At 46.1% G+C, this 24,786-nt stretch overlaps 1 protein-coding gene across 7 annotated transcripts in view; it reads right to left on the reverse strand.

Moving 5' to 3' along the window:
* SGSM2 (small G protein signaling modulator 2) overlaps window positions 1-24,786 on the reverse strand; it is a 47,160-nt gene that overhangs the window by 12,811 nt on the left and 9,563 nt on the right. For 4 of the 7 annotated variants that reach the window (XM_062012461.1, XM_062012459.1, XM_062012462.1 and 1 more), the window contains 10 exons: window positions 14,425-14,587; window positions 11,260-11,421; window positions 8,806-8,873; window positions 8,376-8,521; window positions 7,827-7,967; window positions 7,277-7,401; window positions 6,209-6,276; window positions 5,240-5,403; window positions 4,581-4,710; window positions 87-237 (listed from right to left, as the gene is read on the reverse strand). In XM_062012461.1, coding sequence (XP_061868445.1) covers window positions 87-237; window positions 4,581-4,710; window positions 5,240-5,403; window positions 6,209-6,276; window positions 7,277-7,401; window positions 7,827-7,967; window positions 8,376-8,521; window positions 8,806-8,873; window positions 11,260-11,421; window positions 14,425-14,587 — 1,318 coding nt within the window. Of the gene's footprint in view, window positions 1-86; window positions 238-3,034; window positions 3,170-4,580; window positions 4,711-5,239; window positions 5,404-6,208; window positions 6,277-7,276; window positions 7,402-7,826; window positions 7,968-8,375; window positions 8,522-8,805; window positions 8,874-11,259; window positions 11,422-14,424; window positions 14,588-24,786 lie in introns of all 7 variants that reach the window. The other 3 variants (XM_062012466.1, XM_062012460.1, XM_062012463.1) reach the window with 3 other exon arrangements.

A 24,786-nucleotide genomic window follows, 5' to 3' on the forward strand; every position in this document is an offset into this window, starting at 1 on the left:
TTTTGAAGTCAGAAACTACTTGAAAATCATTACACCTTGTGTGTGGTGCTGCAAGCAAGGACACCTCCCTGCTTTGAACAGCTTACCTATCATGGATGCAGTTGCAACAGCTGGGTATATCGTAGGGGGAGCTGCCTGTTGAACAGGAGACACACGAGGAGCCTTGGCTGCAGTGCTCCAGCTGCCACGACAGCAGGTTTGCTCCAAAGCCTTGCATCTCTATCATTTCACTGGTGTCTAGGGAAAAACCCAAACAAAACAGTAGGCCATCAACCTTTTTTCCTTCTTTCCCCTTCTTCCTTCTGTGCATCCTGATGACTTCATGCTTTATATCTCAGCAGGCTCTGAACCTTGGTTCCAGAAAGGGGAGCAGCATTGAGTGCCCTCAGCGACACTGCTCTCAGCACACCCCCACCAGCAGCATGCTGTGCACGTCACCCCTCCAGTCAAATCCCTTCACCATTTCCCCCTTTCGTGCCCATGCACATCCCAGTTTGTGTTTCAAGAGAACAGAGAAAAGGGTGCTGCAGTAACAGCTAAAACTGGTGGTTGTGTAATGCTATGGTAATGTTATTTATGGCCAGAGGAGATCATCTGACCTGACCTTCTATTTAAGTCAGGTCTCAGAATTTCATGTTGCAGTTCCTGCTGGTCCAGCTCCAGTCAAAGTTTGAGCATAAAAGAAATTAAACTGATTCAGTTACTTTCAGAAGATGCTTCTTTCCCCCTCCAAACCAGATCCTAAAAGATTTAGCACAGAAGGATAGATCAAGTCCTGCTCATGTCAACACTGTGTTTATAGAGGTAGGATACTCTGCAGGAAAACGTGATCCAACAGCAGCTCCTGGAGTTATCTCTGCTCCACCAGGTCTATTTGCTTTTTTAACCAGGAAGGCAACTCCAAATAGCACCAGCTGCCTTCAGAAAGCTTGGCTTCAGCTCTTCAACTTTCCCAGCTGGCATTTGAGCTCGTGGGCTTTTTGGTTTATAATAAATAACTGGCCTTTCAGCTCACCCATGATTAAAATTAAGGCAAATGCCACAACACTGTATTGTCACTAAATTAACAAAGCAAAATCCAGTCCCCTGGGCCGTGCTTTTAAAACATACATTTGTTGGGTGGTGGTAGGGGCGATTCCAAACCATCTCATGCATTTTAAATCAAGGTAGCATAAAGCATTTTAGTCGTGCCTATTGGAGAGTGGGCATAGGCGAGGAAGGAGTGGAGTAAAACCATCTGTTAACAGAAAAAGCACAGGCTCATGCGGAAGCAGCCACGTGTGTCTCATTTCACAAAACAAAAGTGTGATGCAAAAATGCTCTTCACCTTAATTCTTCAGGAAGGAGCTGAATGACCCAGTATTTATTGCAGCTTCTTATTGGGTTCAAATAAAAGCCATTGGACAGACGTTTTTAGATGGTGATTTTTGCCTCCCCTCCATAGACAGGAAAAGTGGGTTTTTCAGTTTAGATTTTTTAGTTCAGCTTTTAGAGAAACAAGGAAAGAACCCCACAGAACCTAAAGATTCAGATGAAAGGTGCCTGAAGTAGTGAAGAATTAGAGTGAACAGCATCTTTTATTGAATTGTAGTGGTGTTATTTGTAACTTCAGCTACATGCAAAAGTCGAGCATGTTGCAAAATGTAAAAGCAAATGGCTAGCAAACCTGCTACCACAGTGTTGTCATTACTGAGAGGGGATGCTGCTGGAGAGACAACGGCCAATCCAATCTACTTCAGCAAGAGTCACTTCTCAAGCAGCAAACTCCTGACTCTACCATTACCATGGAGATTAAATAAGCAAGAGCAGATACCTGGTAGCCACTCAAAGGGGATAACTTAACATTTCCATCACCTGACTAAATCGTGTTTCTTACACCTTAGACCCCAGCATCCACCTCTTAACGTGTGTACGTGGCAGTGTTAGACCTCCCTGTCTGTCATCACCCATATCCAGTCATGATCAGATCAGACACACAGAAACTTCCTGAAACATTGTCTTTCTTTTCTGGGGGAACACTATATTTGGAGTTTCTTTCCACCCATACCTTTCAAGAGCTCTGTACTAACTTGGGCTGGGCTTTATCAGTTTTAGGGGCTACTATCTTGGAATAAATGTGTGGGCAGCCTACAAGAAACGCAGAGGATCTCCTTGAATACATGTTCATATCCTATTAACCAGAACTTAAGCACAGTACAGAGCTGCAGGGCAATTACTGTGTCCTACAGTCAGTCCCACCAGACCTGGGCTAACATCAATTTGGAACCAAACCCACCACTTCACTGTTTAAAGGTACCAGTGTCTTATCTGCAGTAAAGATACATAATGTTCTTCTTAGGAAAAAGAAATGCCAGAAAAAGCATGTTCATGCTAATGTAAGGAACAAAAAATAGAGACAGGAGCCAAAGTTGCAAGCAGTTACTCTCCTTCCTGCTTCCTCTGCAGATGTCAACCTCCTGACAGCTCCTTTACAGCCTGGTAACCCTCATCTGAACCCCACCTAGCCCAGGAATGCAAGAAGTGGAATGAAGGCACATGACCACAGAAAGGTATTGCATCTCACATGACCTTCTCTGCTACCTTACAGAGGTAATACCTGAACCATCCCTGGGCTCCATCTCCACAGGCACACTCCGTGTCTGGCTTGGTGCAGCACATCACTGCTGCTGGTGTAATGCTCACCTCTGATCCTTCCTAACAGGGCTGCCCTCTGCACACAACTAACACACAGACCTGCAACACTCCCTCCATCTCTTGCTCTAGTGTCCAGCTTCCCTGAAGGTGGGCAGGAAGCCTCTGGAAGGAGAGGAGGTTTGTCTGTTCAGCAGCATACAGGCTCAAAGGAGCAGGAAGATGCTGTTGGTTCCACTTCCCAAAGGCTGTGAGCACATTCCCAGCCTCTCTGCACACTCAACCTCCAGATCTCACGGGGTGAGTAAAATGTTCTTCCCTGTCATAATGCCAACACTGTTGTATGCATCAGTGGAGCGAGCTGCAATAGAGCTCTGGGAGACAGGGGGAGGAGGATAAAAACCTTTCATCCTATTAGGAGCTGTGAGGTTCCGAGAGCAGATCATTGATAGCATTGCGTGTAGCTTATCTTCCTCCTCCTCATCATCGTCAACAGAGGTAGAGCGGCTGGCAGCTAAGTGGTGGTAGTTAATAGTTACTGCTCAAAGAAAATAGTGAGAGGAGCATAAGAAGAGAGACCTTGGTTCTGTGGGAAAGCTCAACAGGACACGTTCAGCAAAGACACAGGACTTGAACCCTGCCCTCTTCTTGAAGGCACCAGCTCCTCTAAGTGGAGATGAAAAATGAGTTTCTTGCAGGACAAAAAGCATGCTGCACCAAACCCAGGCAGCCCTGGGCTGCTCCCAGAGCACACGTGGCACAGCGTGGCAGAGGAGACAGACCCCAGTGCCAGCCTGCAGCAGCTCAGTATGCTTTTTAGCAAAACTTCCAGGGGAATTCTAGGTTCCAACTAGCTTCTCTCCTTCACCATGCCCCTGTCAGTGCTGTGGCCTCTTTTTCACCCTGAAACCTGTGCCAGATGCATCTGGCCAGCAAACATTCTGCTCCCCAGATGACTGGCACTGCAAACATGCAAGGTACAGGCCTCCTCCTAAAGAAGCCTGAGGCAGGAGCCAGCTCTCTGTCTTGCACTCAACAGGCAGGTCTGTGCTGAATGTGCCCTCAGAATCTGCAGTCCCTTTGATTCACACAAGGGCAGAACATGCTTTTGCTGGTGTGTGTACATGAACTTACCTGTGTGAATGCAGCAGCCCTAATAAAGCCTGGCCACCACTGTGATTCAGTCCCCTGGGGTAAGGAGGCTTCAGCTGAGATTTGACAGCTGTAGTAAGTCCCAATATGAGCAGTAAATCCAAATTCCCCCTAAACTTTACGGTCTGATCTTCCTGGGAAATTCTTGCTTCTTCACCAAGGGGAATAAAACCAAACATGCTGTTTGAGAACTAGCCCAAATGCCTTCTTGCATGTGAGGAACTGGTATTCACTGATGACATGAGGTGGTTTGGTGCTTGGGAATTCATTCAGTTTCCTTGGAAGGGGCTTTATTTACCCATTGTTAAGTTCTTGCTTCCAAGCTAGGAAAACTTAGCCCAGGGACTTCTTGGGGCACTTTAAGAGTTGAGTTTCTGTGATTTTTTTCTAGTGACAACATTATGAGCAAGTAGTGTGGCCAATAAAAATATCCTCACTTTGGGAGCAGAACTGCTCCTGGCTGGTCAGGCAATCTGTTTGCTTTTAGCCTCAGTTTGCAAGCCCAGGGGAGTATTTTGAAAACTTCCTCTGCAAAATGCAGAGTAAATGTAAGCAAGATGCCCCACCTCACCTCCACTGCCACGAAGATAAAGTCTCACTGCATTACGGAAACCTACAGTAAGATGTACCTGTTATCACAGTTACTATACAATGGAAGTTTGTGATAGGGTTCCCCCCTCCCCAAAAACCTGTCTTGCCTTGTTACCTTCAGTTACCCAGGATATTATTCCCAAGTTTCTTAGGTTTTGGGGTTTTTTGGTTGTTGTTTTTTAACAAAGCAGAACAAATGCACTTACTGTTTTCATGCTTGTGTCCTGGATAGATAATTCTGAACACATAGTCTGTAGAAGTGTCTTCAGCTGGCATCTCCTCTAGGTCCACTGATCTGTTGCTGTTCCGTTTCCGAAGCTTTGGGAACACCTTACCCTGAGAAAGCAATTCCAGTTCAGTCAGCAGTGACTAACAGCATCATAAACCAAGTACTGCAGCCCTTTGGCATCTTAAAACTAAACTTTCAGTGTTGGGAGGAGGTGAGGGAGAAGACAACAGCAGAATCATACACAGCAGGGGGTTTAGAGGTACCAACCACAACTTCTCTGTGTACTTAAAACACAGCTTTTTTCTTGTAATCCATGGGTGCTGGGCACCAGCCTCTTCAATAATCCAAGCCTCTGACAGCAAGAACGTCTCATTCTATCTGAGTTCCCATCGACTGGGTTCATATTTTGATACAGCAGCAGATCCCAGGGCGTTACTCAATGGGATAATCAAAGAATGAGCATTTCTTATATACTATTGTATAAAAACCAAACTTGACTAAATGGACTTATTTTGTCTCCCACTTTACTATAAAGCAACTGGAAATCAACGCCCAGACTCTGTGGAGCAGGATGGTGGTTGAAGACATGAAGATCAGCCCTACCTCCCACAAGCAGCCCATCAGAAAAGGTAGTACCTTGCCCTGCTGGGACCACAGCGGCGGTTCCAGCTGGCCACGAGGCAGGAGGCCGTTCTCCAGGCAGGAAAGGAAGGCGAGGAGGTGACCTCCTTGGGGGAAGTGCAGTGGAGGTCTCTGAGTTCCATCCTGACTCACCAGGACTAATGTCCATCTGCTTTCTGCTGCAAAGGAGGACAAGGGAAGTCCAGACTGTTACATCACAAACTCTGTATTTTGCTCTTACCTCCTAAGTAAATTTTGTGATCATGTCTGAGTAGATAAATGAACTCTGCAAGCCACAGTGTGATCTCAGTCCTTCAGTCCTGCAAAAGCTCAAGACACTAGCAAACTGTGACAGGCCTCATGCAGAAACATTTAAAATTACTCTGAACATACAATAAATAATACAAGAATAAATAAATGAGGTCTCTGGTGTATGACATAGCCTGACAAAGGACACACAGTTTAGAGTGAACACCAGCCTAATTGGTACAGGAATTAGCAATTGTAGATTTTTCTCATCTGTCTTCATTGTCACTAGAAATTTGGCACAAGTAAGAAAAAGCAGCCTGGGCTCTGGATACTCTTTGAGCATGATAATCTGCATCCTGTATGATCTTCAAAAGAATATAACTGAATTAGGTTCTTAATTTCCTTTTCCAGAACTGAAAGAATGAGGCATGGAGAGCCACCTGGGTACAGGGGGATGTCTGAGAGCAGGATGTGCCCCACAGCGTGGCTGTGCAAGCTGCAGGCTGGTAGCGAGGTGCTGGAAAACAAAGAACATCGAAAGCAACTGACAACTGCAGCACTTTCAGGCAGAGGAGCTCTTACCAGGCCTTTTAGTGAAGACATCTGCAGAAGAAAAATGGTTTGCCTCCTTCTGCAATAAACCCCTAGCAGGCAGCACGTGAAATGGCAGCAGCATGAGCAGCACTAACGCTCACCCAGCAGAGGAGTGCCCGTGAGAGGAAGGGTTATGCTTACGTTGCTGATGGCAGTGAATGCAGACGATCTGGCTGAGGGGCACTATCAATGCGTAGTCCCAGTACACACTGGTAAGGAAGAAAAAGGGCAGGAAATGTCTTGGGTTTGTTTTTTGCCATATTCAGGAGTGCTCGAGGTTCCAAGCACCCAATAAAAAGACTCTGCTAAGTTAACAACTGCTTTTTAAATTGGGTCAATTACGGTAAATTAATAGTCAAGTAAAAGGCAAAGAAACTACTGCCCAGAGTGGCTACACCTGACACCAGCCTCTCCACCACCTCCCCTTCCCTCCCCACCTCCCCTTCTCTGCCACCACCCCATGCTGGGTGAGACCAGTGCTCTGGCTCAGACTGAAGTGCCTGGGGCACAGGCTCCACGATGGCCTTGGAGCTGGGGCTCAGGACAGCAGGTTCAGTTCTGTCTTGCTCCTGTGATTTATGGGCAGCAGCATGAAGATGCATTGGGGCTCGAGCTTACAGACTAAACACTGGAAAGAGCTTTGAACCCTCTGAGAGCAACTTCATCAGTCTGGCGATAAAAGCAAGGGTACTGGGCTTCATTAATGTGCCAGTAAAAACTACACATGAAGCTTTAGAAAAAGAATGGTGTGGATTAAGCATTTCAGAGCAGTGTCCTGAGGCTGAAGGAAGCTTTCCCTGAGGAGACACACCTGCCTGGCTCAAGGCTTTACCCATCCTTCTACTGAAGTGGAATGCCAAATTAGATGAATAGCTGATCTAACGAAAGACAATGACATTGCCTCTTTTGAGGCTGAAATTAGCCATGCTGCCAACTGATTTGTGACCCTCTGAAGGGAGGGACTAGAATTGTGAACAGCTGGAAAAGCAGGCTTTTGTTTTCCTTTTGAAAAGGCCTTATGTCCAAGTGCATTAAAAGACCTTTGGAAAGTGGCAAAATATGAACAGAACCCAAGCCAACACCTCAACCTACAGACTGTTCAGAAGCCCTTTGATTAAATCAGCCTTGTTACACTTAGGTCATATTGACAAGCATACAAGAAATCAACACCATAAATGCCTCTGGTCTTGCCCTGAACGCAATGATTACCTCTTCTCCAGCTCTGAATCCCCAAGGGTTCCATTCATCAGTTGATTTGGAGTCCATTTTAATGTCAAATTATCTGCTGACTGATGAAGGGAGAGATACCCAGGAATTGCCTCCAAGTCGTCTTTCTATTCACAGAAGCAACAAACAACCAACTCAGGTGACGCAAGTGCACAGCTGTGATTGCCATGTTCCACTCTTCCTATGCCCCACCAGTTCCAGAGCACTGCATCATCTAGGACCTTCTGAGGAAGCCCCAACCCCAAAGCACTGGGATTTAGCATTACTACTAGAAAGAGGGGAAACACACAACAGAGTGACTGGGTTTATGAAATACAGCCTACTGTGCTCGTTCCTACCTATAGGGCCCATTCACAGTTCACATCGGCCAGGCAGTGAAAGCATTTGTCACGTCTTAAGGAGCCGAGTGGGAAGGCAGCACTGCCATGAGGATGAGACTTGAGAAGCCCACGTTGTGTTCTGACCTACGGCGCTGAGCTCTGCAGCCACAGCCAGGCAGCGGCCGCGTGCCGCCCAACGCTGCGGTACTCACCGGCTGGACCAGGACGTTGTTCTTGCCGTACAGGAGGTGTGTGCGCGAGTTCTGGTGCAGGGACTCCACGTACTCCCTGGCGGAGGCGGCGAAGCGATCGCGCTCCTCGGACGTGCTCCCGCTGGAGTGCCGCTTCCGGATCTAGCACACACACACGGGCAGGGCACGGCGGCTGGCACGGGGTGCCCGCACTGCCAGGCCGCCCAAACGCCACGGTCCCACTCAGAACAACACCCTGGCTTCTGGAGCCAGGAGGCCTTGCAGAGAAGTAACCTGGACTCTCACCCGCCCCTGGCCAAGGCAGCTCATGATTGCTTGGGAACTACATCACAAGTGTCAAAAGCCACAGAACTTAGTCCTGGGTCTCGGGCTTTTCTAAGTGTAGGTAAAGAGGGTATTTGGGCCCAAATGGACTTCTGATTTGTGACTGAGGCTCCACTACAGGAGAGAAGACAAAGGCTGTTCTAGAGTCAGATCCCTCCCTCCTGGGGTTGTTTGTATCACCGACCCGTGCCTCGACTCAGAAGCAGGTACCCAGTAAACACCTACTCCCAGGGCTGGGCGCTTCGAGGGAGAGTCCTGGCGGCCGTGCACGCCGTGAATCCGGTGCCGTTGCACCAGCTCGTCTGCCGAAGGGTCTGTCCAGTAGTGATCTGCTGTTTTCAGCTTGGTGTACTCCAGAGCACATGGTCCAACTAAGAAAACAGCCCAAGACAGACACCTTCTGAGCCCATTCTGAAGCATACTGACCCTTATCCTGCTGGCAAAGTACTGAAACTGAGATTTCCTTCTCAAGCCATGTGAATGTTGATGATCACTTAATGATGCTACAGGACTGGCCCATACACAGACAACACATACAATAACATACCAGACCCTATCATCCAGGGCTGGAGATAACATTCTGTCATAAGCCTGTCAAAAACATTTTCAGAAACAATTTCTTTTCATTAGAAGCAGTAACTTTGCAAGAACTCACCTAGAAGAGAAGCCAGTATTGGCCCACACACTGGATCTGCCAGTAAAGCTTCTTTCTCATAGTATTTACTAGGAATAAAACATGAGAGCCCAGTTAAAAACAGTGGTTGTTACTGCAAAAGCTCTGATGCCTCCTGGTAACATGAGTCCCTTGACTTTAAAAATATCCCATGCTACCACTTGCAAAAAGCAATGCCAAAGGATACCAAAGGCAACAAAAGAGATACGAGCAGAGAAACTCAACACACCACTCTGAACCTGACAATTGCTTGAGCCTCTGCTGTGATCCCCTGCAGCCCAGGGGAAGCTGGCTGCCTGTGCAGGGGAAGCCTGGCTGCTGAGGTCATGTTCCAGGTCAGGCTTCGCATTTCATAAAAACTGAGGTCAAACTCATTTCAAGAGCAAGCCTACACAAAAAGGAAGGCTCAAGAGTTTAGAGTTCTGAGAGCTTTACCAAGGCTGAAAAGGGGATCTAGGCTGCACATCTGGAGTGCTGTGTACAAACTGAAGCAGAACACATATTCAAAGCTTGTTTTAGTTACAGTTCTAATACAAAAAATCCAGCACCAGAATTTTGTTGTGATTACCAAATACACTCTCTCACACAATGAGCTGACAAGAAAACTGTGTAACTAAACAGCCAGAGACAGGACCAAAGGGATCCAAACCCCCTGTGCTTCCTGAACTTGACAGGTATGGCAGTTGCTAGGATTACTTAGAAACCACTGATGCTTGCATCTCCTTTAAAAGCTCTAGCAGAGTTTGACTGGCTCCTCTACTGATGCAGAAAAGAAGAAACATCGGGTTGGGCTTGCAGGTAAAGAAGCCTTTTACACATAGGTGTGTCCTCAACTGTTTTTAAAGATCATTAGAATATACTGTAAGAAAGCTATGGAGAAATTCATTTAGCCCATTTTAGGTATCTGCTTTAGAATGAGGTAATTTCCTGACCTACATCAATAACATTGACTATGTCTCCAGGGAGTGTTAAGGAGGCTAGAGCAACCAGTTCAATAAGCCTACAGACTTCTATATTTAACAAGATGACCACCCCCCTACTTTGGGTCCCTATTCTGCCCTGGATCACCTGTGTATCTCAGGCACGTTGCCTCTTCTCAATATGCTCATTCTGCCTCATCTATTTTTGAGCTGAGCTCTTGAGAGGCAGGAGCTTGCCTTTTGCTGAATGTGTTTACCCAGTATATTTGATTTGGGGCTTTGGGCACTAATGCAATATGGAGACAAACAATAACTCTCTGCAAGCAATTGTGTCAGTTTTCCACAGAGACCAAGAGATCCACACACTTTCTTAAAACATCTCTTCCATCTGTGAGGAATCATCTCGAAACACTGTCAAGAACAATGAACTCCTACAAATGGCAGCTCTTGCCATGACCCCGAAGTCTTCCCATCACAGCAGGCAAAGCTGTGAAAAACCACACAGCCAAAAACTCAAACCTCTCGTGTCTCGAACTGCATTATCCTCTGCTGTCTCCTCCACTAGATGGGGCCCAAACTCTAAATCACCTCCTCTTCCTCAAGAGCAGAAGAGCTGAAGGACTTGAAATGGAGCATTTCAGCAGTAAGGACACAAAAATACTTGAGAACAAGCCTTATGGAGAGGTTTGTTTTATTCAGTAAGTCAGGTTCTCAGTCACACACCTGCAAACAAGGCCCTGATCCAAACTCACCTGAATGGCTGGAGAAGGCAGCAAGGTGAACAGCTACAAAACACAGGCAGGGAACAACTGAGGCTGAACTCTAGACGTGCCTCCAGGTGAATTATGTACATCCATGTGCCAGCAGACATACTGATGTGCTGGATTTCAGTGCTGCAGTTATGTCTCTGGGGTGCAGCCACCCCTCTCACTGCCTCTGCTGCACACAGCTCTGAAACTGGCATTAGAAACCCCAGAGCAACGGTTCACTCTGCACAAAGACTTTTCTTACATTCTCTGTCTTTTTAGTGGCAAGATAGATGATGAAAATAAAGCTGATGACAAGGAAAACAGTAATGTAGGCTTGGAAAATGCTGTGGAAATAAGTTCCTCTGCCCTAGCTCTCCTCTTCAGACCCATGGGCTTCCAACACACAAGATGTGTCCCCCCAGTGCAGAATTACAAGAGCACCACTGTGAACAAATTGTAATGACAGTGAGTTACAGACAAACCTTTCTGGGACCACACTGAGCTTTAGGGCTCCTATCTTTCTCTTCTTATGGGAAATCTGGCACCTTACATACTCCACGTTAGTTTTTCAGCTGATTTCAGAAAAGCTGTATGGCCAATACTTCCTGTCCATGACTCAAAACAAAAGCACATGTCTGTGCAACTGGTTTTCTTTGTACCAGAAGTCTGCATCACACCAGTTTTCAGAAGGCTTTTGATGAAATTCCTTGTTGCAGATATCCAAACACGAGTCCAACAAACCCCCGTGCTGCTGATTCTCTCCTTACCTGCAGTTATCGACAATATACTGCACAATCTTGTCAAGCACCTTCTCAATCAACGCTGTTCGAACCCAGATGTGCTTGATGGCCTGAGGTGTCAGCACAGGTGTTTTGTTTGTGGTTGATCCCTGCCTCTTGAGGGGCTCCTGCCCGTTTGGCTGGTTTTTCCTGCAAAAGCAAATAGTCAGAATTGAGACTCCTCACAGGAAGCTCCTCTGGTGGGAGACTGCATGGAGAGGTGCTGGAGTACTCAGCCTGTCTCTGACACACACATACCTGTATCCAACCCATCTACACTACTGAGCCACTATTCACTTCCACTGGTGTGTGGAGTTTTAGTCAGTCCATCATGAGGGACCTTCTGAAAATCATGCCTTTAACGATTTAGGATGCCTCAGTTCCGACTTCTAGAACGGTGGGGGTTGGAAGGGACCTGTAGAGATCATCTAGTCCAACCTCCCTGCAGAAGCAAGTTCACCTAGATCAGGTCACATAGGAACGTGTCCAGGTGGGTCTTGAATAAGAGAAGTCTGTAAAGATTATCTAATTCACAGACATGCTAAATAAGCCCTAAAACCCCCCCCAAACAGACCTGTGCTGAGTATTATGGGCTACACGGTCAACTACTGAAAATGCCCTTCCTGCTTCTGGACCTCCAGGCAAATCCCCAAACTCCCACACACTGTGCTGAAATCAACAGGCTGTAAATCCAGCCCAAAAGACTGAAAAACCAACAAAATACAAAGTGTAGCAGGAAATAAGTAGCATCCAACGAACAGAAGTCTGCTTCTTATCAGAGCTTCACACTTAGCTGTGAAAGTCACCAAGAGGATGGCAAAAAGAACATTCCTGTCTCTCAGCTTTGCCTGATACCTTCTGGCTAAAGCTATTTGGGACCCCAAGGAAGGCATACAGCTCCTTCTACATGAGATATTCCCACTGAGACCTGAAGCATGGAGTAGGATTTGGGGTAACACAGGCAGAGCTTTTCTAGGGACCTCCTGCCATACCATCATCAGGCAACCCCTGGGCACAGGCCCATCTCTTCATTCTCTCTGTGAAGCACCATATATAGCTATAGCACAGTCTGTGCTAGTGTCTTGGCAGTAAGATCCTATTTCCTACCACCTACAGAATGACAACAAGACAACTAAGAAATAAGCAATATCAAACTGAGAAACTAGAACTATAGCAAATGAGCATTCAAAGCCAGCTGGGAGCTTTCTTACAGCCAAGACCCCCTGCTCGTTTCTACAGCATAAGCCAGCACAGCAACAGGTCCCCCTCAGAAAAAAAGGAGCTTAATGCTGCCTTTTTGTGCCAGGATGGCAAGCTGGCTATGCAGCACAGAATCCCTTCCCAAGTGTAGCTGCAGACAAGAATACAGGGACTGTCAGCACGGAGGTCTCTGCACCATGCAGGAAGCTGTCATTCCTCTCTGGGGAGTCATCTGCTGCCCAGAACTTCTACATGACCCCAGTCCAGCGAGGGACAGCGGTGTGCTGTGCCACAGGCATGCTGTCAGGAGGTGTTTTGCCACGTGAACAGGATGGTACTGTTCTCTGTAGACCCCACGTGTGCTGCCATGGCACTGCACAGCTCCACGTGGCTGGAGTTGCACTTTGCATCGTGCCAAGGAGCAGCTTTGTGACTCCTCAGCACAACACACATGCTCTCACCTGTGCTGGCTGTCCTGTCACAGTGAGCATTCAGCTCTCAAACACTGAGTACTGATGTCCAATGCACATTTGCACAGAGACAACAATGCTCCCTTCCCTTCCTTGGTGGCACTGACACAAATTATCACTTGTCACTGTTGAGATAATTAACGGTCTGAACAGATTTAGAACCAGAGGCTGACTCTGAAGCTGAATGTGCTGCCTAGAGCTTTCCCGTTTCTAAAAGGTGGCCCAGAGAAAGGCAAATAGGTTTGTTTTCTCCATTTCTCTTTCCTGCTGTCTAGCAAAGCAGATGAAATGTGGATTTGTGTTCCCTTCCTCCTCCCCACTAGCTTTGCCTGCAGCACGACTTATGTAAGACGTGATGACAACACTGCTCCAGGCCCAGCACCCAGCATGAAGCAACAAGTCACAAAGCCCAATTTCCTAAGGTGGTACCAGTCACACATGGTCTCTGGTGACAGCACTGGTGGGGTGCTACCCAGATCCTCTCCTCCTAAAATACACAATGCAGCCAAGCCACCTGTCCACAGCAGAGCTGGTGGTGAGGCTGCCTCAGCCCTGCCATCGCATCTTGTGGCGGGTTCACACTCCTGCATCAGGCGACATATTGCAGGAGAAAGGTGGACTATAAATCTGAGCACTGGGAGAGCTTCCTACTTCTGTATAGCACTGTAGGTTTGCCCTGGCTCTCCATACACAGCATGGTGGCAGGGGAAGACTAACCCTCTTAATCTCTTTCTCTGAAAATTTTCCCCTTAAAATGTCAGAAAGAGTTTAATTTTGTCCTAGTAAGGACAGAAACCCTGACATCTTCAACAATGCAGTAGAAAATCCATGTTCTCAAATGATCCTGCTCTTTGACAGCACTCAGTTCCCCTTTCAGGAACGGGTTCAGTCACAAAGAGTAACTACAATGGTTGGGTGCTGTTTGGAGTGAGATCTGTAACTCCCCTCTGTGTTTACACGGTGCCTAGTTCCCTGTGATGCCATGACAGCACCTCTACAAGGCAACACACATGCAGTGACAATCCCAAATCAAGAAATGCATGACACCACTGACCTCAGAGGAATGAAAATGTCTTTAATTGCATCTAAATAGAGGCTTTCTTAAGTCACAGCCTCAGGAGAAATCAGACTGCTACAACACTTCTGTCTCATTTTACACACACAACAAAGCAAGTCCAGCCCCCACCAATATTCCTAACACAGTCTCTTTGCTGTACATATTCTCTACTGCACTTCAGATCTGTGGTTGTCAATAGCTGAAGAACACACAAAAATCCACCAAGAGAAAGCATGGAATTTAAGTTCATTGTCTCCTTCCTGTTAGAGGACACAGCCAAAGGTTTCTGGTGCTTAGAGCAGGGTTTGGGTGGCTCTTAACAGAGCAGCAAGGCTGGAGCAGGTCCCTTTACATTTACCATGCAGTCTCTGTATTGTCTCCAGGCTGCACACGTATCACATGAACTTTGCTGGTAACAGACCTCACCTGCCTTCTACCTGCTGCTGCAGTTCCTGCACTTTCTTGCACACATCTCCAGCTACTGCATACGTCTTGCCAACCTTGGTGAAGAGCGCAGCCACCTTGTCAGTCCGCAGGAAGCCGGCGGCCCTGCGCTTCAGCATGTGCAGCAGACACGCTTCCACCACACCTGCGAGACAGGGAAGGACACGAGGTTATGGAGCTGCTGCCCTTCAGCCTTCCCTTTGGCCAATGTCATTTGCTAAGTGTGGAGTCACGGGAACGGCTGTGTGGGGAGAGGCAGACAGACAGACTAGAGCTCAAAATCAGGGTCAATTCTAGCAAAAAATGAGGCCAAAGGCAAAACCTCTTCTCAGCTCCTTGTGGCAGAACCAGATCCCCCAATGCAAGACACAATAAACTAGAAATCTGCTTTTACTGATGATCTCTGTTTTGAGCTGAGGCTCCTGTTTACCTTTGTGAGTTCCCACATCCTTTTGTGCCACTTGTATTCCTCCTCATGGTCTGGTGTTTGCCATGAAAAGGACTAACTGGAGGTTATACTTTTCTGTTATTTGCTACTCACTTTCAAAATCATGTTGTGGGAACTTTAGCACTGGCCTGTGAAGAATGACCCTGGCAAGAAGGAACCTCATGTAAGTTACACAGACCTGATCTCTGAACACAGAATGTGAGACATGCCTGTGTTTAACCAGCTACCCACATGCAGTCAATTGCTGTGTATCATTTACTCTGTCTAGTGCCCACACAGCTTTTGTTGCTCCAGGATCTTGATTTGCAGACACAGGGCAGAACAGATCACCCTTTCCTTTCTGATTATAACAATGTTAACTCAAATTGTCCCAAATGGAAGTGATTTACTTTCATCATGCCATCACTCACTGGAAATAGGTATGAAAATAACCAAAAAAGTCTACCAGGTCCCCTCCCAGCTGCCTTGGAATGTCACTCGCCTCTGGCAACGGGAGGACTATGAAAAAAGCGTGAGACACGCAACTGTTACCACACACTGGTCAGTACGACTGGGAAGGAACTCAGATGCAATGAGACTGCAGCATATGTGGAAATCTATGAGACAGGCAATGCTGTGTATCAGGAGAGTTAAAGCTGCTTTTGTTATGTGTTTCTCTGTTTAAAATGGCATGTTCAAGACAAACCCACAAGCTGCTCCTAGAGTACTGCTGCCTGCAGATCACTCATGTGGTGAGTAATGCAAAACTTGAAGAGATGAGGAGGCTGGGTGAAAACAAAACAAACAACCATAAAACCTGGTAAGACAGGCTCACCTTCCAACAGAGCCCATCATCTAGCTTCAGAAAGAATGATCAAAAGCCTACAGACTGAGAAGATGTAATACTACCACAGCCTGAGAGGGAACAGACACAGCCAGATCCACAACTCCAACAGATCCACCTGTCAGGGTCATTTTGCAAATCTGACTGTAACGTGCTCTGATGGTCACTGGGAAAAGACTGCAGTGCACTTTCAGCCTTGCAAGACTGTGCATCAGAAATCTAACCTGCTCTCCTTTAAACTGCTGCAGGAAAGAGAAACAAGATAAACACAATAAAAATCACAGTAAAAAGCAAGCCTTCCCTGTCTATCAGCTTTCATAGTGAGACTGCAGATGACTCATCCAGTCAACACTGTCCATAAAAAGGCGTGAGGGAGAATAGCCCAATTCATTCACAGGCAGGAGAAAAAGCCCAGTGTTATCTGCAAGGTGTGCACTCACCAACGGCCACACAGGCACGTCAGTCCTGACAGAGGGGGCTCAATTGGGCACCTGGGTGATGCTCTCCTGTGTTTAATGACAGCAGGCAGTCCTGCAGTAAACTGCAGCTGGAACTGCCATACTACATTTTGGTGTGTGTGCTCTGATACACATCCCATCTCTGCTGAGGTCTGGCAGCTGATGCTGAAAGGAGGTGGTATTTTGTTGCCCTAGAAGCCCAATACTGCCAAGTGCTGAGCACTGAAGACTCCTCCTCCTTCCTGTACTCCATGGCCTCCAAACTCCACAATACCCAAAAGCCTGTGTCTAAGAACAACCTATCCCCACTGCTGAGTCCCTGACAACTAAGCCATGGAGCCTGACTGCCACAGAGGAACACCTCCTGCATTTTGCTGGTCTAGAGGCCGCGGCAGCCGGGGACGTGGGACACGCCTGCACCCAACAGTGCTGGCAAAACCCGCCCCTTCCAGAACTGTTGCTTTCTCCTGCACTTTGCTTTGCTTTGAAAGACTGAAGAATGACCTGCTGAATGAACAAAAAGTTAAGCAAAGCTTAAATAATAACTTCATATTCTGTGTCGTATCGCACTGGAAGAAACCCTCAGATTGGCCTCCTCTTATCACCCGCTGCACAAATCAACCTAAAGCGTGTTCAGAAAGCACAAACATCTGCTCTCAGGGTGCAGAAAACAGCAGAGAAAAACAAACTGGAAACGTGCTGTGGGATAACCATGCCACTATTTCGCTTTCAGTGGTGAAGGCAGACATGGTTTTAAGCTGAGTTACATTGGATAAACTCTGACAACAGAGAGTGTTTCTGTCCAAAGCCGTGACGTGCCGGTGAGACAGCCCCTGGGGCTAAATACTGCTGAACTGGGGATTTGGGATTGCTCATTTTTAACAATTTTCACTGAGGTACAACTAAACTGACTTAGCAAAACTAAGCCTTCTAATTGTATATCCTGAGTTCATTCTCTGTAAAATAGAGCAGTCAGCACTCTCCTTCTCCTTCCTAGTCCCAAATTTATTTAGACTGCAAATTCTTCTGAACAACTGACATATTCCCTTATTGCACAACCTAGATGAGAAGCACAAATGAGATGGACAGTAAGTCACCATGTTTCTCCTCTCAATCACATCCCCAAGACGAGAACACCAATAACCCCTCCATGATGAGAGCTTTGTCAGCCTGGGGCTATCCTGGAATAACTGTCCTAGCATTTGTTACTGCTCAGGCAGAACCCAGAGCAGTCCTAGCCCAGGAGAAGCAAAAACCAGGCTCACTGAGATGTTACATAGCAATAATGGAACAGTGCCTATGGCCTCAGCTTTCACAGACTTCTGTTCTCTTAGGACATGGGCTTTATTGCATCAAACAAAGGTACTGAGGAGTAAGTCTGACACTGCTCCCCAAACACAACTGCTGCCTCAGAAAACAACTGCACTCTTTTATTTTTTACCTATACTGTGCTCAAAAGAGTAAGCATAGCATTATTCCCTGAAAAGAGGAGCAGGACACACAGGCACATCCCTGCTTGACCCCTCTGAGCAATCAGGTTGTACCACGGAACATCCTCTGCAATCAAAGGGCATCTGTAGGTGGCAAATACAGAGCCCGTGCTCTCAGGCAAGCTGGAGCCCAGTGTTGATGCCATCCCTGCAAGCAAGGCTGCTTCCACTCCAAGGGAGAGGCAGCATCTGTGCACCTACACAGCAGCAGCGGGGGCGAGCACTGTCTGGCTGCCCGTGGGGTTTTGCAAGGCCACGCAGAGCAGGCACGGGAAGAACAAAGAGTGATGACAGCGTGGGGATGTTCTTCACGTCACAGTCATAGATCCCGTCTAGCAACCGTCACAACTCTTAACCCAGCTCCTGTTTTGCTCTGTCTTTCAATTAGAAACACAGAAAATGAGAGAAGCCAAGCAGCTTTCCGGATGCCTGAAGCAATGCAGCAATAATTGGTTCCAAATCTTAAATGAAGCAACCTGCCTTTAAAAATAACTGCAAAGCAGCACACTGCTGTTGCTTAGGAAACAGGCTTCTCTTACCACCTTCACTGTTGTGGGTTTTTTCCTTCTTTAAAACAATAAAATATTAATGAAACAAATTTAGTGAAAAGCACAGCAGACACAGCTTTAATTATTAATAAATGCTGCAGCTGCCACGGAGGGCAACTTCCACACTGACTGTCCCTACAGCCACAACGCTTCATTGTTCCATTGTGACACTTCTCATCGCAAGGACTTGGCATAACATCAGTCCCCAGCTGACTGCAATATACATGTAGTGGTTATTTGCAAGGGGAGAGACGCCAGAATTAGCTGCTGGGTTGCCTCAAGACGTATGTTCCATGGGATGAGAGATGAAGGCACCACCTCCAGTTCTCCATGTAAGGCACCCTCAGATCTGGGTTCAGGTTACAGTCCCTTCCTTGTCCCCTATTTCACCCACAGACTGAGGCTAACAGTACTGTCTGTCTCCAGCTTTCTCTCCAGGTTCCTTTATACGAGGCAATAATGCCTCTGACCTAACCTGAATCAGCTTACAAACACAAGGTGGCTTTTATCCAGTTTAACCATGAAACATTTGAGGGCAGCACATCTTGCAGCACAGATGCCCTCCTCCTGCAGCCCAAGGGCCCGTGCAGCTGCCAGCCAGGTGGCATTCAGCAGGGAAGGCCCTGCTGCAGCACTGCACACGCTGCAGGCAGGAGCTGAGCTGAGCTGCCAGGGGCAAGGAGGGCTTTTTGCTTACAGGGTGGCTGAAGGCAGACACGGATCTCAGTGCACCCTGTTCATATCAGCCATAACCACCTTCTGCATGTGCACACACAAGTTGAGCCAAGCCAAAAAGGAAACTTTTACACATCCTGAGCAAACCTGCAGGAGAATCACCCCAAGCTGCAGGGTCTTTCAAAAGACATGACAGGACCTTGGCAGTGGTGCTCAAATGGCTCTACAGACTCTATGAGGATGTCTCCTTAGCTCCACTTACCTTTTCTCTTTTAGTTTCTCTTCTGTTTTAAACCAAACACAAAAACTAGATTATTTTATAAGAACTGGATTAAAACAGTAACCCCACACTTTTCACAGTGAAACAAACCAGCATTTACAAACTCTTCCTCCTGAAAAACCCCCTCACCTGCCCAGGAAAGTCTCTTCTGTGCAAGAAGGCTTCCACAAACCCCTTGCTTTGCAGTTAGGCTGCTTATACTTTGTGCATTCTGGTGATCTGCAAGGGAATTAGCATTGTTTCTTGGCCAGCTCTTGGATTTAAATCAACCCTTCATGGCAGGCTCTCAGCATTCACCTTGTAGGCTTGTGGGACACAAACCGAACTAACTCATTGACCCTGGATTTCATAGGCTCCCCTCCTGTTGTTCTGCTGGATGGCGTCAGAAATGACAACAAATTTCAACTGAACACACACAGGGTACAGTGTGCACAGACACTCCCCTTCTCTGTTTCCATAGCACACAGCATAACTCTTCAATCAGCTGAAATCGATACAGACTGAGCATCACATCCACACTGAGACACTTGCACAGAACCCAGCCAGCATGCAATGGAGAACACATCAAGAACACATGGTAGAGCTGGGGGGAGAGGAAAAATAACCTTGACAGAGAATGATTTTGGGGGAGGAGAGCTGAAGGGTCAGGCAAATCAGCTTTCTGTGAACCTGCTTTTCTTTAGTTTTGAGGAACCAAAAACAGGCAAAATCCATCTAGAGCTGTAAACTGCAGAATGCAGAGCTCAGATTGCTGCCTGGAAAGATGACACAAAACATTTCAGGGGTTATAGTTAGAACAACCCCTGGGACAGGAAAATGAAGTTATTTATCTATTTTAAAGAAAATGAACCATTTTGCTCTTTTTGGAACCTGACACTCTAAAAAAGACATAAAAATAGATGAAGATGTAGCTGTTTCTGGAGGAAGCAACAGAATCAGAACGACATCAACAGGTAGTTTTGAACACTCATACAGAGGCTTCTGTTTACATGTGCACACACATGGGTGTGCTACTGAGCACTGCCCAGCCCGCTGCCGTTCCCTCGTACGGGTCAGCTGACAGTAGCCACCTAAAAATTCATTAACTTCTGCCAGTTTTGAGGAATGTCCCCTGCAGAACCCACCACTGAATTTAATTAAGTGCAGATTTGTTATTGATTTACAGTCCAAATAATCACAGTCCCCAATGAGCGTTGGAAAATGTGACTTTTGCATGGCTTCACCGAAGGAGCCTCTCGCAGTGTCTCATGAACACGTTCAGCTCTCCCTTCTTTTGCCTTTATGAAAATCTTGACGTGACTTAATGGGATGTGAAATGAAGGGAGCTCTAGGGTTGAGGCTGGGAGGGTGGTATGCAGAGAAAAGAAAGCCTGTGGAAGGATTATTTATGGGGTTTATTTAGCAGATGAGATTTTCCTTGGACAGGAAGATATACTGCAGCTAAATACCTTGTTTTCATGGAAACTGTGCACAGGGAATTGAATTCATGAGGCTGAAGACAGCAAGAACAAATGAAAAGAGGAGGATGATACAGAAGCAATCAGCTGCTCCCCATCTCCAGCTGCTGTTGCTTTACCTAGCTAATCACAGATCTGCCCAGTTTGAAACCAACTTTATTACCAAGTTACAGCATGTTATGTCATTGTGAAATGCCTACTGAGTAGATGAGATCCCCAGCTGTACCTGACACTAGCTTAAGAGGCAAATGACTGCAGAGGAGGTCTTCACATTTGCTCACTTGTCCAAAGTGTACTGGTTTGTGCATTTCATGGAAGAGGGATAAACTGGGTATCAAAACCATGCTGAAGTCTCAATCCTCGTTTAAGTTCACCAGGACTCAAGCTACTTGGGCACACAACAGGACACAGACATATTTTCAATAAATCCCTGTGGGAAAAATAATCTAAATGGACAATCCTCAGTTCTAAAGATAGCTCTGGCTGGGAATCATCAGAGCTGGAAGTTAGTGGCTGCTCCTCCTTAAAATCTTGACCATTAAGCTTCAAAGATCTCAATAACCTTCAGAAAATGGAAATGTTTCCATTAAACACTATTAAGGCTAAATCAAAATTACTGATGTTTCTCTAAATAACTGATTATGATCCAATTTGATGGCCCAGGACTGAAGTAGAATGTTCAGCAGAGTGTTCTAAAAAGCACTGGAAATGATATTTCACATCTCAAACTAAAACCACGTGCAGCTGAAAAACTGTTTGAATTCACATCAGAGCTAACAGTCACTTTTTTTTTCCTCTATAGCACACCACTCATTACTTCAGAGCAGTTCTCTTTGGAACACAACCAAATTCCTTCTAAAATTGTGTGAAAAAATATTAGCTTCTTCACAGTTATGCTAAACTCTGGTAATCTCTTTGGGCTAAAGTATTTATGAAGTGAAGGAGAACCTCTGGAAACTTTTATTAGCATTAATCATCACTGAATATGTTCCATCTGATTTCCAAACAGCAGCAGTGATACAGAGAGGCCCATAGTTTGTTGATGAGACCATAGCAATGAACCACATCTTGAAAAATACCCATGCCAACGGTAGAAAGCCAAAGGAATTAACATAATGGACTGTCTAGGCTGGGAAATGGTTATTTACATACATTTCTACACATTTCTGTGAGCTAAGGAGAAAAGAAAGTGAGGAAACTGATTTCTTTTGTCAAACCTGTGCTATTTAGAAGTCTCAAGGGAATTACTTAAAAACCCCAAAGCACAAGGCATTGCTTCCTAATGGGGCTGATTTTCAGGGGAACTGCAAGGCTGTAAGTCCATCTGAAATGGATGGGAACAGCTTGTTGTGTGGACACTCGGGACACACCAAAAGCAAAGTCCAGACTAGCTCCAAATCAATCTCCTGTTCCTTTCCTCTATTAACACTTTGTTGCTGTACTTTAAATAGGAGGCAGAGAAAGGGTTTCTATCTGGAACTTACTTCTTACTTCCTTAAAACCAACCAAACAAGTTTCCTACAGTTCCTCTTTGCCTCCTTCCATGATTTTACTGCAAGTCTGTGGACAGTTGTCTTCTGAAAGCCTCCCAGCCCTGAAGCATGCCCCTGGACAAGAGTATCAGGATAAGAAATGTAGTTCAATACATTTCTACTCATCAGTTGATGTTATTTTCCTGTCATGAACTTAAATCCAGTCTTGTAATTTAGGACCATGAAGGAAAAGATTTCTGACTCATGATTTTTCATTGCTTGGGGCCGGCAATCGTGACGTTGGGTGACTCTGGTAATTGCTTGGATTTCAGGCCCTGACCGAGAGAAAACAGAACACAAGCCCCAGCACCATGCAGTCCTTGGTTCCTAATTAGATCTTCTCTTTCAAACACAATTAACTTTGTGCAAAATGAGATAACAAGTCATCATAAGATCAACAAAGAAAACAGTCCCACAAGTAATTACATTGTTGTGGTTAACCCTTGTGTTAGCAGCTTAGATCCCTAACCAGCAACCCCGACCTGCTATCCAGCCTTGAAGTACCCCAGGTAACGTGTCCTGAGGAGCCACCACCCATTGTTGTGTTCAGGAGCTTCCTGGTTTTCCACTGCTAGCTTTGACAGACATAGCCATGATTTCACTTCAAGCTAGCTGAATGTATCCCTGCGCACATTTACAGACCCTGACACCCAAGATCCTACCTGACCTCAGACTAAGCACACAGCTCCAGAAAATCCAGCCACACAATTGCTTTCCTGTTGTCTGCCACCTCCAAAGAGTATGGAGTAATCATCTGCTTTAGAAAGCTGTGATGACACCTAATTCAAGCTGTGAAGTAACTGTTAACTTGTTTGATAGAAAGTCCAATCTTAATAATTGCTTTGCTCTTTACTGAATGGGTTCTGAAATGTTAACGGGCCTCAAGAACCATTCTGTTTCTATTTGCTACTCCTCCCTGTGAACAGACACTGACCCACAAAGAGCTATTCCAACCAGCACTTCCCTCTGCTGATTTTACAAGAAGGAAAGTCCTCCAGCATGAGAGGCTCCAAAGGAAAACGGGCACCAGTCGCTGACATGGGAGGAAAGGACCAGAGAGCAACGATGCCCCTGCAGTGCAGCCACCCACTCCCAGCACAGCCCCGCTGCCAGTGCAGGCGGGTCCCCAGGGAGCTCCAGCAGCACAGCTCCCAGACACAGCAACAGAAACCCCCAACTCTCTCCTCTCCATCCGTATCTAAGGAAGAGATGGAAGGCAAACCTGCAGTCCTCAAAGAAGGTTTAAAAGAAGCCTCAAGCACAACATTAAACACTGTTCCACAGCTTAAGATCAGAACTGGCTTTTTCATTCCAACCACAACGGGACTCTGTACATGGTAATTAACAGGTTTAATTACTGGTAGCAGATTTATTATTCAGGCCAAAAAAAAAAGGGGTTTTGTGCAGTTCATCCCTTCCCCAATTTGATCAGAAATCTCACTGAAAAGCCAAGTTCTGCATGTTTGACAGTGCCCAAGTTCCCACTCTTACTCAAGTTTACTGCCAACCTTACCCACAAATGCAGTAACTACATTCACTTTGACAAGCAGGCACACTGGATTCACAGCTACACAAACGTTTTGGTTCTGGCACCTCCCAGCTCTCTGTAACCCACCTGAAGTCTATGGCACTTATTTTACAGTATAAGATTTCAGTATTATTTCATTTAATGTATTCAAATTACCTATTCAAAGAGAATAAACTACTGAGGCTCATTTCAAATCATAACAAAACAGAAGTATAAGCTAGGCCAAGCACAGTCCACTCCTATGTACAATAACTTCACTACAAGTTAATTGAAAGTTCACTTTTCCTTTAAAACAAACGCGCAGTGAATGCTGAACCTTTTGTGCAATCCTGGCTTTTATTTGTCAGCATCCTTGCTACACTGAAAGGAAAATCACACCAATCAGAACAACACACCCTTAACTCCACTGAGGGAGATGCTGTCTGGACAAAGTTTGTTTTCAGAGTAGTTATCAGTTTACCTTTAACAACAAGACATTAAAAATATACTCTACATTTAATTACTGCTATGATGGGAGCACTGTCCTTCTGCCAACACAACCCATTCCCTCGAGCATCAACCACACACCGTGTGCACTGCTTGCTTTAACTGCCTTGTCCAGGAGAAGGCTCCTCACACACTCCATTTTCTCCCTCCAATGAATAATGCAAACAAATAGAGTATACAGTCTGAGCAACCAGGGGTGGTTATTGCAGCTCTGCACGTAGAGTAAACAAGCAAAACACAAAGTGCACTAAACAAATGTCCTGGTGACCCATGCTATTGCAAAGAACTGATTCTGGCCACTCGTTCCAGTGTGGATGCAGTAACTGAGATCAATAGCAAAGAAGGAAAAGAAGGCTGCAGAAGCCTTTCCCAAAGCTGCTCTTCAAGGGCTACCCAAAGACCACCATTCGTGTAGCCCTGTCTTGGATGCACTCACAACTAAGGCACGTTCCATTATGCTTGCTGTACAAACTCGATTTAAACAGGTTTGTAATGCTTTGTTTGTAGCAGTTAGTGTCAGACCTAGAGATGGGCAACCATGCAGAAAAAGGCTTAGCAAAGCTGCAGGTACTTTGGGACAAACACGGGGAGTTTAATGCGCTGGACTGGAAAACTGCCT

The sequence above is a fragment of the Colius striatus genome, chromosome 20, assembly GCF_028858725.1.
Source record: "Colius striatus isolate bColStr4 chromosome 20, bColStr4.1.hap1, whole genome shotgun sequence".
Classification (NCBI taxonomy): domain Eukaryota; kingdom Metazoa; phylum Chordata; class Aves; order Coliiformes; family Coliidae; genus Colius; species Colius striatus.